A 13270-nucleotide genomic window follows, 5' to 3' on the forward strand; every position below is an offset into this window, starting at 1 on the left:
CACGTACACCTCCATGGTTTTCCCAATCAACGGCTTAAAGACTTTGTTCACCAGCCTCTGATAGGTGGCCCCAGCATTTTTGAGACCAAATGGCATTACCCTATAACAGAACAAACATTGGTTAGTGATGAAAGCCGTGCTCTCCTTGTCCTGCTCGTACATGGGGATCTGGTTGTATCCCGAGAACGCGTCCATGAAGCTAAGCAGAGCGTGTCCAGCCGTTGAATCTACTAGCTGATCGATCTTTGGTAAAGGGAAGCCGTCCTTTGGGCACGCCTTATTGAGGTCTGTGAAATCCACACACATCCTCCACTTGCCATTCGCTTTCTTTACCAACACTACATTCGATATCCATTCAGGGTAATTGACTTCCCGAATGAACCCTGCTCTCAAGAGCTTCTCCACCTCGCCATTTATAGCCTCATACCTCTCCTGGTTGAAGCACCTCCTCTTCTGCCTTACTGCCCGAGCACCTTTCTTTATTGCTAGCTTATGACATGCTACCTCAGGGTCAATCACTGGCATGTCTTCATGTGTCCAAGCAAACACATCTGCATGAGCCTGTAAGCATTTCACCAACTCCTGCTTTTGCTCTCCCTTAAGTCTCGACCCGATTCTGATTGTCTTTCCCGGATTCTCTGGTCCCAGGCTTACAGTTTCCAGATCCTCTACAGGTTCTTGTCTGCTATTCTTGTTTTCCACTCGGGTATCGAGGGATGTTATCTGCATTGCTTCCCCTGTTTCCATCGTTTTTCACTTGCTTTACTCCCCTTCTTACTATCAACAGAAGCTTTTTGATCAGCTCCCCACAGACGGCGCCAAAATATTGATGCGAGATTCTGGTTCTCCTCGTTCTACGACCAGGCTCTCTGCTCGATCAACTTCACCACGACCAGGAGGTCTCCTCGTAAGGCTTCTTCTCCAGAGGTTCCTGCGCACACAGACAGGTCAGAGTACGCCGGTTGTTTTCCCGGTGCAAACCCTCCGACGCTCAAGTCAGATATGAAGGTTCGGGGAACGCTTGCCACAGATCTTATGGCTTTTTCGTAGTTTGCTCTTCTTTAGAATTTCTTTAGCTCTCTTCTAATCTCAAAATTGCTCACCTTTTTACATTCGTTGGCTACCTTTTTATAGGCTTCCTCTGAATCCCAGCTTTTCGCAGCCTACGTCTGTTATCATCCCACCTCTCGAACGTGGATTCCCCATTTTCGTAGTCATGGGTGGTTGCGTGGCCTTCGTGCCTAGATTCTCGGGCTGGAGAGCATGCCTCGCCAACTGTCATTGACCGGGTCTCCTCGAATCAACCCTTAGCAAGAATACAGCAGGAATGGCTTTATGCTTCTTGCAGGAAATTGGCCTCGCGGATGACGCGCTTCCTGGTGACTTCCTGGTCGAGGTCACCACATATTTTTCTGGTCGAGATGATCTGCTCAACCATTTGCTCACTTTTACTTTGAGGAGAGCGCGATAATGTGTGAGCAAACACCTTTATCTTGGTCACCCTATTTCATTCCCTAAACACCTATTGCATTGAAAGGGAGAAAAGTAAAAAAAAGAAGAAGACAACATGCACACAACAAATAACAAAAATGTACACAAATTTTTCTAGGAAACATTGTTGCAGTCAAATACCCGTTAACCCTTCAAAAATTTTAGTAATGACTGCTGCTCCCTAACTTTCTCCAGATAAGGACACCATATAGTGGTTCTTTGGGCTTTATACCCAAAATATAACAAGGCACGATCTTCCAAGGTCTCTGCAGACTGAAATAAAATGGTTCTTGCTTCTAAACTTCCCCATAGTAATGATATCATCACTCTTGCAAACTTTGAGCCTGGTGTTCAACTCTCTCTTTGCTCATAGGCCTCAGCTTTAATTCGAAATTCCTAAAAAATAGAACAGTCTTCTAAAAATATCTCGCATTAATCAATAAATCTGAACTTTGTGACTGTCCAATTATGAAAATGCATGAGCAGATGCTTAATGAATACTGAAGGGTAAATTCTCAATCAAGATTTCCATCCTTCTTTGATAAACTAATGTATTTGATATTTGGGTAAATGGAATGCATCCTTACAAAAAGTTGACGATGCAAATCAGATGCGCAAGTTGTGTTACCTCTTCTTTTCGCTTCTATCGAACGAAAAATATGCAGGGCAGAGATAACAAAGAGAAACATCATAGAAACCATTGGTATGACAGTGCGCCGGACTTTTTTTTTTTTCCTTCCCCTGCCGAATTCTCTTTCCAACCGCAATTGACTCCGGCTATCCAATGGAAAAGTGAAATCAAATTGTTGCATTTAACAGAAAATTGAAATCAATCATTCGTTTTTTAGTTGTAATTGTTGGCGTTACAAACACACTCCACTCGCAAGGAATTTAATCAAACATTTGGTGGACAATTGATCAAACTCATATGAAACATTATATAAATTTGTACCCGTGGTTGAAAAATATGTGAGGCAAGACTTTGAGTTTTTTTTTTTTGAAAATAAGTAAAAAAAAAATTGAGTTGGGAATCATAAATAAAGCAAAAATCATTACTTTTACCCCAAATTGTCATGGTGCAGTATATATATACATGACAGCAATGTAACAGTATTCAAGAGGTGATACTTACCTAGCTCTGTTCAAGCCATTCGTATATAAATAATTTCTCCGGCTACAGTATAATGTTTCATATAAGCCAAACAAGAAGAATACTTCGAACACTCAAACTCACATGTAAGCTCGACTTTGTCCGGAAGCTTTATTCCTTCAAACATCAGAAAAACTTCACCATCTCCACAATCCGCCTCCAAATTCCGTTTGCAGCCGCCAGACTAAATCATCATGTCCCCCTATTTTCAAGACCGTGGCCTGAATCCTTGTAGGCAACGGCATTCGGGATCGGCATCATTCTAGCAAATTGCATAAGGTCCACAAATCCCATCCTGTCACAATCGTTGTGTCCAAGGTTCAACACGGACACACTGTTGTTATTATGATTATCCCATACAAAAAAACAAATGGAGCCATAGTCGGTCAGGGAAAGCCTCAATAGAATGGAGTTATTAGTGTTACTTAGTGCCTATGAAGTTATTAGTATTATTTAATGTATAATAAATCTCTTTAGGATTTGACACAAAATTATGTGGAAAACTTGACTGGGTTTATGCTCGCCGCTTCTTCTAAACATGATCCCATTCCACGAGCGGAAAACCTTCTCAGTGCGTCTCCATGAAACCAGCTGAGGTGTATCAGATTTTTCCAAGCTGAAAGTGTAAACCACGAGAATGATCGTCTTCAGACTTCCATGCTTTTATATTTTGGTTCCAGCCGGTCCTGAGGTTCATTCCCCGCTTCATTCCAGGCAAGATTGTATCGGACGGAGAATCAAAGCTCTCCCACAAGTACCCTTCTGAATGACTTAGGGAAAACTCTCTCAAAACAAGGTTACCTGCGACCAAAAGCTGCAAAGCAGGACTGCCTGTAGCCCTTGGAAGGATTACATTCCATATAATGCCCAAATCATTGTCTTGTGAAAGACTTTCAGAGGATAACTATAATTTTCCGGACTTAGAATTGATAGAACCGTTTCTGTTGGCCACCCAAATCACTAGGGGAGGCAGATTCTTGTACGAGATGACCAAGAAACTTTGACTGGAGTTTCCAGGGCTGAAGAATCCAAACTCAAAAGATTCGGTTGGAAGACATCAAGCTATTGCCACCCCAGAGAGAACTAGGTGCAAGCAAAATGTCTCTTACCTCTGTTTCATCGGAGCCTGATGATAAACTAAATAGGAACAAGGAGATTATCGTTGTTTCACCGCTAAATTGCCGGATGCAATCCATTCTTTTTTCTTTTCTTTTTTTCAACAGAAACATAACAATATGTGAGCGCCTTGGTGTTTAATTGGATAATGATGAAAAGGGTGATAACTGCGTATTCTGTTGCCTATGTAATCAATGTTAGTGTGAGTTTAAGTAGGAACAAATTTACAGAGTAATTTGGTTTTTTTTTTTTTTTTTGAAATGCTTCACAAATGACGATTGTTTTTCTTTTTTCTATTGAGTATTGTTAAACGAGTTGTAACACCCAAATTCGAAATCTAAGGGCAAATATGTCCACAACTCACATATGAATTTAAATAACTCTTTACAACCGATAAAATTCGAGCCTCAAATACAAAAGCCAGCGGAATAACTTAAAAACTCAACCAAACCATCTAATATCCTCAATTCAAATCCATCTTCTCACTCATCACGAATCAATCCTGACTTATGGAAACTTAATCACAATAAACTATAATGAGTACAAAATCTAGTAAGCAAACTAGTTTTTTTCTTATACGAAATTACATACATACTCATACATAATGCAATGGATGATATGCCATGATCTTTTAGAAATACTATAAAATAATTTCATAAAAATCTCTTTCTGTCGCTTTCAAACTTTCTCATTTTCTTTCGATGAAATACATATTCTGCAATTGTGGCACTTTGTGCTGTGCGTGACACTTTGCACCATGCCTGACACTTTGGCCCTCAAGAGGTGGCCCCCGCATAGTCCCAAGAGGTGGCCCCCACACAATTTCAAGAGGTGGCCCCCAATGCAAAATCTCATAAAACAAAAATTTTGTTTGTTAAAATCCACTTTCTCATTCATAGAAAACTCAATGCATTTTCGTGCTCATGCCAATGAACCATCACACATACATATGCCCATGTACATAATCACGCCCAACACATGCCAACACATCACATAAACACATGGGCAGAGACATCTAAATCCATATCCAGATATATATATCAAAATAGGCTTTTCACACAAGTCAAACATATATATTGTTTAGTGTGATTCATTTTAAAGTCTAGTTTACTTACCTCTTGGCATCCTCACATAACAAATGCATACTGATACCATCAACCTAAAATCATCAATAAATTCTCATAAGATATAATCAAATCTCAATAATAAACTCTAATGTCCTCAAATATCTCAATTTAAACATCTCCTAAGCTCAACCTCAAATGTCCTCAATAATCGGCCCTCAAAACATAACAGTCCATACTTCTCCGATTTTTAATAAATTATTCTCTTATTGGAAGAATCTCAAATTTTACAGACCATATGCTGACACATTGAAAGTTCATTGATAAAAATTTCATAACATAATTCCTTCCAAAACGACTGAAAATAATTCACATTTCAGACATCATCAATAGTACTGTCAAACAGTTTTCTGTTTTGAACACACTTACTTTAAAAATACAAAACAATTTATTTCTTTATCATAAAATCATGAAAATTTCCAGAATCATACTAGACATATATAAAAATCATTGGTCCAAATTTCATAATTTTTTAAGAAGTCTAGATATGGTAGAAATAATTTCGTAATTCACGTTATTCACCGAAATCATAAATTTTCAGGTTTTCAGACTTGAATTTGAAAAATCATAATTAATTGAAATCTTATCCGATTAACTTGAAACAAGTTTCAAAACATTCTAGACGATGTATAGTTTAACATACCCAAAAATCAGAATCAAAATCAATTTGTACAAATTACTATGATTTCCGTAATAATTCACTGTCAGCATATTTGTACAAAATCTTAGATTTCTACATCTATTGCAATCGTGCTTCTCCAAAATCTTAGATTTCTACTTCTATTGCAATCGTGCTTCTCCAGAATAATTTAATAGAAACCAATAATTAAAACTTACCTCCAAAACTTCTCCCAACAATAACAACTTGATCCCATGTGTTGCCTATGATAGAACTAAGAAGAAGACTTTCTTCTTCTCTTTTTCTTTTCTTTTCTCTCTTGTAATGAAAAAGAAACATCATGTTCTATTTATACTAGGGTAAAAAGAATCACTAAAAATTAAAAGACTTAAATACCCTCAGGAGATTTGAGATATGACACGAGTTATTGTTTGAATGATCAAATATATTCTGTATTGTGGTAAACTGGTAATGATCCTTGCTCACTTCAAAATAATTCAACTCAAAAGCTCTCCCATCTTATCCCATGTTTATAACTTGGCTACGAAATGTTTCTGCATCCACTTGTGTTTCTGACTTGATTTTTAATCTAAGAGATAAGGATGAAAAACCACGAATCGATAAGAGTCTTGTTAATACCGGTGACTTAATTAGCACCATTAGGCGAAGTTCAGGGATAAATCCTTAGGTTGACAGATCCTTTAGGTATTTAAGTATTTTCAAACATTTGAAAAAAAAATTAATTAATGTTACCGCATGAAATAGTTTTTCTTTACTGAGATCGATCAATAACAATTAACAAAGGATCCATGAATTGAAGTTGTAACAAAAATCTCAGATCAAGATATACAAACAAAATTCCAGAGGATACTGCAATATACAGCTTTGTAGATGAGGTAATACCTTTTTTTTCACTACCTGGCATTTAACATTGTAACTGTGACCTGATTCACTGTAAATGTTTCATCATGCTTACTTGAAGATGAATCAGTTTCAATGGGATTTCTCCCTAGGCAAAATCCAGGGGTTTTAGGCTGGGGCATGGTTGCAGTTTCACTACTCAACATCAAAACTACAGATGCCATAGTTGGCCTTTCTTCAGCATTCTCTTGGACACATAAGAGGCCGACATGTATGCATCTCAGAACTTCATTTGCAGGATAATTATCCACTGATGAATCTACCATTTCCAACACCTTTCCTTCCTTCCATAGTCTCCACACCTGCAAATACTACCAATTTTAGTTTTTGCCAAGAATCGTTGATTCAATCATACGAAAATATGATCGCTAACGATAAATAATAATCTTTGGAGGAAGAATTAATCACTTGTGTACTCACATGTCCAAGCAGGTTAAGTTCATTGTTTGAGTGATAGAATCCTCTGTTCTTCTTACCACTTACTGTCTCCAATAATAAGACACCGAAACTAAAAACATCAGATTTCACTGAGAAGAGTCCATCCATTGCATATTCAGGAGACATATAACCACTGTATTTCACAAAAGTGTCAAGGAAATTATAATCTATTATAATCGTATTAATTGAAAGAAAAAATTATTATTTGTAGTACTTACTATGTTCCGACAACTCTCTTAGTATTTTGTTCAGTTTGATCTCCTCCAAATATTCTAGCCATTCCAAAATCTGATATTTTGGGAGTCATTTCTTTATCAAGCAAAATATTGCTTGCTTTGAGATCCCTATGGATAATTCTAAACCTAGAATCTTGGTGAAGATATAGTAGTCCTCGAGCAATCCCACAAATAATGTTGAAACGCCTTTGCCAGTTTAATATGGAGCTCCTAGCTTTATCTGAAAAATTTTAACTGGAAATATAAGTACCGTTGAGTCAGAATAACCATATCTACGTTGACTAAAGAAAGCCTGATTTGGCTTATTAAAGTACTAAGAAGGACTAACCGAATATAACAGAATCCAGGCTCCTGTTTTCCATGTACTCATAAACGAGCATCTTTTCATCCATCTCAACGCAGCAACCTAGAAGTCGAACCAGATTTCTGTGCTGAAGCTTTGCAATCAGCCTAACTTCATTCTTGAATTCTTCGATGCCTTGCCCAGAGTTCCTCGAGAGCCTCTTAACAGCTATTTCTTGGCCTTCTAACAATCTACCCTGTCAATGCAAAACACATTTTTTTTTCTCTATAAGCACATATTGGGCGTATTTTATTAGTAAAAGGCAGCATGTTGCAACCTGCAACAACTAAATTACCTTGTAAACAATACCAAACCCGCCTTGTCCAAGTTTATTATAATCAGTAAAATTATCTGTGGCCCTTACTATCGTTTCAAAATCAAACAGTGGCAATTCGAGGTCATCTGTTTTGTCAGCCGAGTAGTCCCTCTTACTTGAAATAACCACCTGATTTAACAGTAAATCCTGGCTTCTTTCAGGATGACCTGATTTGCATAAAGCAAGAAACACATGCGTTAGATATACAATGAATGTACAACACTATAACGGCATTTCTTTGTTCATTTATTTCAAGGACAAAATACCCTGACGTTACCTCTGGGTTCTGTCTTCCTTATTTGTCTACCGAGCAACGTCTTCCTTCTCCAAAGAAAACAGGCAACAAGTCCTAAAATCAGAATGGCACTGCCAACAGTAACTCCTATTATAATAGGAGTTGCATTTGCTCCATCACCTGAAACAAAAAGATTCTAATCAATCTATAAATTAGAAGTTCATTTGGAAAACTGCAATTTCTTACTGGTTTTCTTTTGGTGTGAAGTGGTGTCAGGTAGGCTGTTGCTTTTCAATCATTAATGCATGCGACTGTTGATTCTTTATTGTATTTATGATGAACTACTACATGACTTCCATGTACCTAAATCACATATTATTTTCATTAATGCTTTTACATAATTAAAGCGAATACACTTGTAATGCATTTACTAATCATTAATCAGAATGTGATGAAATCGGAATGAATTCGAATCAAAATGAGGAAAGGTAATCGTAATAAATTGTTTGCTTTAGCGGTAGGAATCATAATTGAAAATATATTGTCATTTATGTGTTTACTTTCTATTAAGATTAGAATAGATTGTTGTAATTTACTAAATAACCTTTTGTTGATTATTGTTATTGTTTATTATAATAACTGTGATTATTATTTTTATTAAAAATAATTAAATATTATTGTTGTTGTTGTTATAGTAACTTAAATGAGATAAAAAAGAATTTTAAATTTTTGCTAAGGGTAAGAATATCAATTCACTCCTCATTCTCATTCTCAACTCCCCAATTCTAAAATTTGTGAAACCCACACTAATTTCATTCTCAATCTTTCAATAAGTAAATATTATCAATAATTCTCATTTCTTATTTTCATTCTGCAATCCCATAAATAAATACACCATGAAAGCTTCAGGAAAACTATAGGGCTATGTAAATTGTAGAAATGGAACACAAAGAATTCCACTCCAATAGATAAAGATTTGTCCAAACATAACGCACCTCCAAAGGCACCACGGATTTCAAAGGTGTGGCTCATCGGATTATCGCCTAATCTTGCAAGATTATAATCTAAAGGGTGGGATTTGACATGGGATGGGACTGTTGTTTGAACTTGTGCTCGTAATGTTCCACTTTATGAAAGCAATTAGAGAGTTAAAACTCTGTGATTGGAACATTAAGTTGAATATCAAGCTCAGCTTGTGGACCTAATATGAGAATAAATTTTCCACAAGATCGCATGTGCTAAATGGAAAATGTTAAAAGACGCCTAAATTTATGATTCAAAACTATGAAAACTGAAAGTGTATATAGAAAGTAAAAACCTACAAATTATAGGTACCGAAAACATCATGATCCTAATTCAAGCTAATTGAAAGTATTTTCGTTTATTATTTTATGAGCACTCAATTTTGATTTTTGAGTCTTTAGAATTTAGAGCACTGAGAAATGGTAAATATTCTAAATTTTTATTTTAAATGAATTAATTACATTGTTTCACTATTTATTTGATGAATTCCACATCATTTATAATAAAATTTTAAGATAAAATTTTTGAAAATTTTCGTATTACTCTATAATATTCAAGCCATGCCATAATATATATAACCAATAAGAATGCAATTTGTACCCATATTCACCTAAGTTTTAAAATAATAATAAGGACAGGTTGATTTTAGTAGGCTATCATCTTAATCTTCTTTAAATATATTTATAATCCTTCCCTAATAAAGACATGAGATATCACTGAAATATTAAAAAAAACAAATTTCGATATATTGAATTTTTTTATCTGTATTTTTTTTTTTTACTGCTAACGCTCTTCCCAAACAAATAAAGAACAAAATACAAAGGAAGACTCAAGAAAATAATGGAGTACTACTGTTGGCATCAACGCCCTTTGAGGTAATGTACAAGTTCAAGTCCAGAATGTTGAAGCAACACCGGAAGCAAAGTTTTAACCCGACTTTTTCTCTCTCTCTCTCTCTCTATATATATATATATATATATATATTCAAATAATTCCTTGTATCTGCGTTTTCGTCCTCCTCAAATCGGAAGACTTGACTTTATTGGAAAAACCTCTTTGGTGGGAGCACTATTTGAGACAACAATCTCTATGCACTAGTCAAAGAATAATTAGGCCCGGCCCAATACGTTCGCCAAGTCAAAATTGTCGGCCCTGAAAACCTTTTACCCCAAGATTTTTTTGTGGGCCCCGACGAAACTTAATTTACTTTTAGTTGGACTTTGTGGAGTATACATACATCACGCAATCATTCAAGGATGAATGAGAATTAGGAACATGGATTTAATTTAAGAGTGGTGCCGAGAGAAAGTTGAAAGAGACTAGTTCTCCCGCTTTACCACCCATTATTTTTCTACCTTTTTGTTTGTTATTTCTCTCGGCTTTCTCTCAACTTTCTGTCAGCTTAGTATTTTTCTTAATTTAAACCGAGGGAACTTTTTAGCCACCACAGACAACCTTACCAACATCTGATCAAAATCTAACTACGATGGGACCCCCACGTGCGATTCGTACAAAAGGCTCGTGGATCATAGACAGTTAGACACCTGTTTGATGGATGGACACTAATATCCTCTGTCTCAGCCCTAAGCATATCACCGGTGCCCACTAACGTTCAATCACGCTATGCGTATACCTAAGATGGACGGCCAAAAAGCCTCCATGTTAATTAAAAAATCACTGTTTGAAGAAATTAACAAAGCAATTGCAGCACTGTCCCACGTAACTCCCATTTCGAAGGGACAACAAGGGCCAAGAACTAGGCCCTGCCACGTTTGGGGTCTTTTCCTATTGGAATGCCAAAGCTTAAGGAGTCCGAATCCAAACTAGACTCTTATGCAGCCCTCTTAGCTATAGGCTTAAAATTCCTCTAACGGCGCTGACCAAACCCTGTGTCTATTCATCTACCCAACGGACTTTTCATGCTCCATGGTTATGAGTTGTGATCATGGAAAAAAAAAAAAGTTCGAATAAGATGGAGTTAATGTAAGAATTCAGCATACGTACCAATATCAGAAGCAGCCAATCTAACGTATAGATCTTGGCCACCTTCAGCATATTTCCTTATGTCCTTGAGCTCACCAGTCCAAGTCACACAACCTGTGCCTCCAGTAATATTCGTGTTGGCATAAGCTGTACAAGAACAATTCCTCGAACAAAAAGCTTCACATTCTTTGAGCGTCATATTATAGTCAACAAACGACGTCGTAGTGTCCGGCAACTTCATGTTTTTCAATTGTAAAAATTTGTCTTCCGAGCATTGCAACTCTGTTTTTCTAACACACCCACCTGACCCATCTCTCAAACTCCAGGCTTGAGGATCTTTAGGCTCGAATCCTCTCATGCACTGGCAAACTGGAGAAGCGTTAGTGTCACAGATGCCAAATGGACCACACTCGCCGTAATTGTCACACTGATCTTTTGGTGCGTACCAAAACGGATTCCATATTTTGTTCGCTTCAATCCATGTGAATCTTTGAAGAAACCCATCTGGAGAGACAATTAACCTCGAGAATAGGTTCTTATTTTCAATAAAAAATGAATAATAAACGTCATGATCTTGATCTATAAAAAATTCAAAGTTGATGCCTTCTATCGGCTTCATTTCTGGGACGCCACTGAATCTTACACCATTCCAGGGCCCGCTGCGATATTTCCTCTCTTGTTTATTCCACAAAAACCCTTCTGGGAATCCATGAAAATCAAGCTTGAAAGAGTTGTCACCTGTTGAAGGATCATCTGTGCTTTTCCACGACGTTAGGTACCATTCAAAACCTGTTTTTAGATCCCACCCAATCTTCATTTGTGGCAACAGAGTATCAGTTGGATAATCAAAGCTTTGCCAGAGAATCTCATCACTACCAGCTTCTTTTAGCACGAAGTTTCCAGAGTCTTGCAATTGTGCAACTGGGTTGGTAGCCTTGGTTTGATTGGATGACCAGACAAGATTCTGTGATCCATCAAAAAGGCCAATTCTTTGATTGATGATTCTGAGAACTCCTGAGGAGTTTGCAAGTGGGTTGTCTCTGTTAGCAACCCACACATATGTCCTCTGAGCAATGTTCTTGTACCATATACCGATGTACCATTTGCCTGAACTGCCTGGTGAGAAGAATCCAAGCTCAAATACATCATCGGAGGAGACAAGGGTTTTTCCGTTTGTGAGATTTTGGGTTGCTGTTAAGGTGTCTACAGAGATGGCAATTGTTGGAAACAAAATGAAGATAATTAAGAAAAGATTTGTGTAACAAGGGTGGCTTGTTATATCATTCATGATCATGTTCTTCACTGAGGTTTCTCTTCTCTCTATGACGAAACATTTAAGGGTAATTTTAATTTGGCTTAATCCTGTTGAAGACATTTGTTGTTGTTCGATAGGAGAGGAAAGTAGAGCCTCATGACGCTGCCGCGACTTTCTTATTTACCAAGTCTTTGTCTTCTGAATTTTTGCTTTGAATGTACGCTTAAAAAGCCGCCAAGAGTTACCGGCAACTGGAATTACGTGGACATGAAGCACATGTTTGGCGTGGGATAATGTTGGGCTTTTTAACTTGGGCTGGTAGGTCGAATTGGAATCCTATCTAACTGTAGCACTTCATTCATTTCATCAGGCCATGTTTATTTTTAAATTATATTTAATTATATTTTAGAAAATATCTTTTTTTTAATACACTTCTAATTTTTTAGTTAATCCTTTTAATGTTAAAATTCAAAATAGTATTTTACTTATTTTTCATTTCTTCTGCAATCTTGTTATTACCCTACACACAAATTAAAAAATTCTGTGGGTGAGGAATTTTTTAATGTTGATCATTGGCTTTAATTACACATATTTCACATTATAATTTGAAAGCAATATTAGGTACAAAAAATATGAAAATAATAATAGATTATTCTAAATTTATATAATTTATTTTAATTAGATAAGAAATAATCAGTAAAAAATTAAAAAATATTTATTAAAAAAAAAGATTAATTATGAATGTAAGTAATAAGCTTTTCTTCAATTCCTATTTCTCTCAAAAAAGTGTTCCAAGTCAAAGTGCGTAGTTTATAATGGATGGTGGCCTATTTATAGTAAGGTTCCACCGTCCTCTACAAAATCAAGCCGTGCTTCTGGTCTGATTTGCATGAACAGAACAGGAGTTTTGCAATGCATCGTTAATTAAATTATTACACAATAGTGATAAATAATTACCCAGTAAATAGTGAAGTGGGGAAGAGACAAAATAATCACGACAGTCCTGACCTTGATAAGTAT

General features: G+C 36.5%; 1 protein-coding gene across 2 annotated transcripts; it reads right to left on the reverse strand.

Annotated features, from left to right (window-relative positions):
* Positions 1-6289: 6289 nt before the first annotated feature.
* On the reverse strand, positions 6290-12446 carry LOC102614004 (receptor-like serine/threonine-protein kinase SD1-8). Of its 2 annotated transcripts, none has more exons than XM_052434811.1 (7): positions 11017-12446; positions 8032-8169; positions 7734-7921; positions 7424-7634; positions 7078-7315; positions 6842-6992; positions 6290-6723 (listed from the first exon to the last, which is right to left on the reverse strand). In XM_052434811.1, the coding sequence occupies exons 1-7, from the start codon at positions 12368-12370 to the stop codon at positions 6415-6417; spliced, it is 2589 nt and encodes an 862-aa protein (XP_052290771.1). In that variant the 5' UTR covers positions 12371-12446; the 3' UTR covers positions 6290-6414. The 2 variants fall into 2 exon arrangements, with proteins under 2 accessions (XP_052290771.1, XP_052290772.1); XM_052434812.1 differs by having other exon boundaries at positions 8032-8185; positions 11017-11208.
* Positions 12447-13270: the final 824 nt, after the last annotated feature.

Source organism: Citrus sinensis, chromosome 2, assembly GCF_022201045.2.
Source record: "Citrus sinensis cultivar Valencia sweet orange chromosome 2, DVS_A1.0, whole genome shotgun sequence".
In the NCBI taxonomy this organism is placed as follows: Eukaryota; Viridiplantae; Streptophyta; class Magnoliopsida; order Sapindales; family Rutaceae; genus Citrus; species Citrus sinensis.

Bases quoted from the DNA above. Each gene is read 5' to 3' on its own strand.
- LOC102614004 (XM_052434811.1), bottom strand. From the start codon at position 12,370: ATGTCTTCAACAGGATTAAGCCAAATTAAAATTACCCTTAAATGTTTC. The intron at 7,635-7,733 runs GTAATTTAGTTG...TTGCATTGACAG, and splicing joins GGTTTGGTATTGTTTACAAG to GGTAGATTGTTAGAAGGCCA. The intron at 6,993-7,077 runs GTAAGTACTACA...TGTGAAATACAG, and splicing joins AAGAGAGTTGTCGGAACATA to TGGTTATATGTCTCCTGAAT.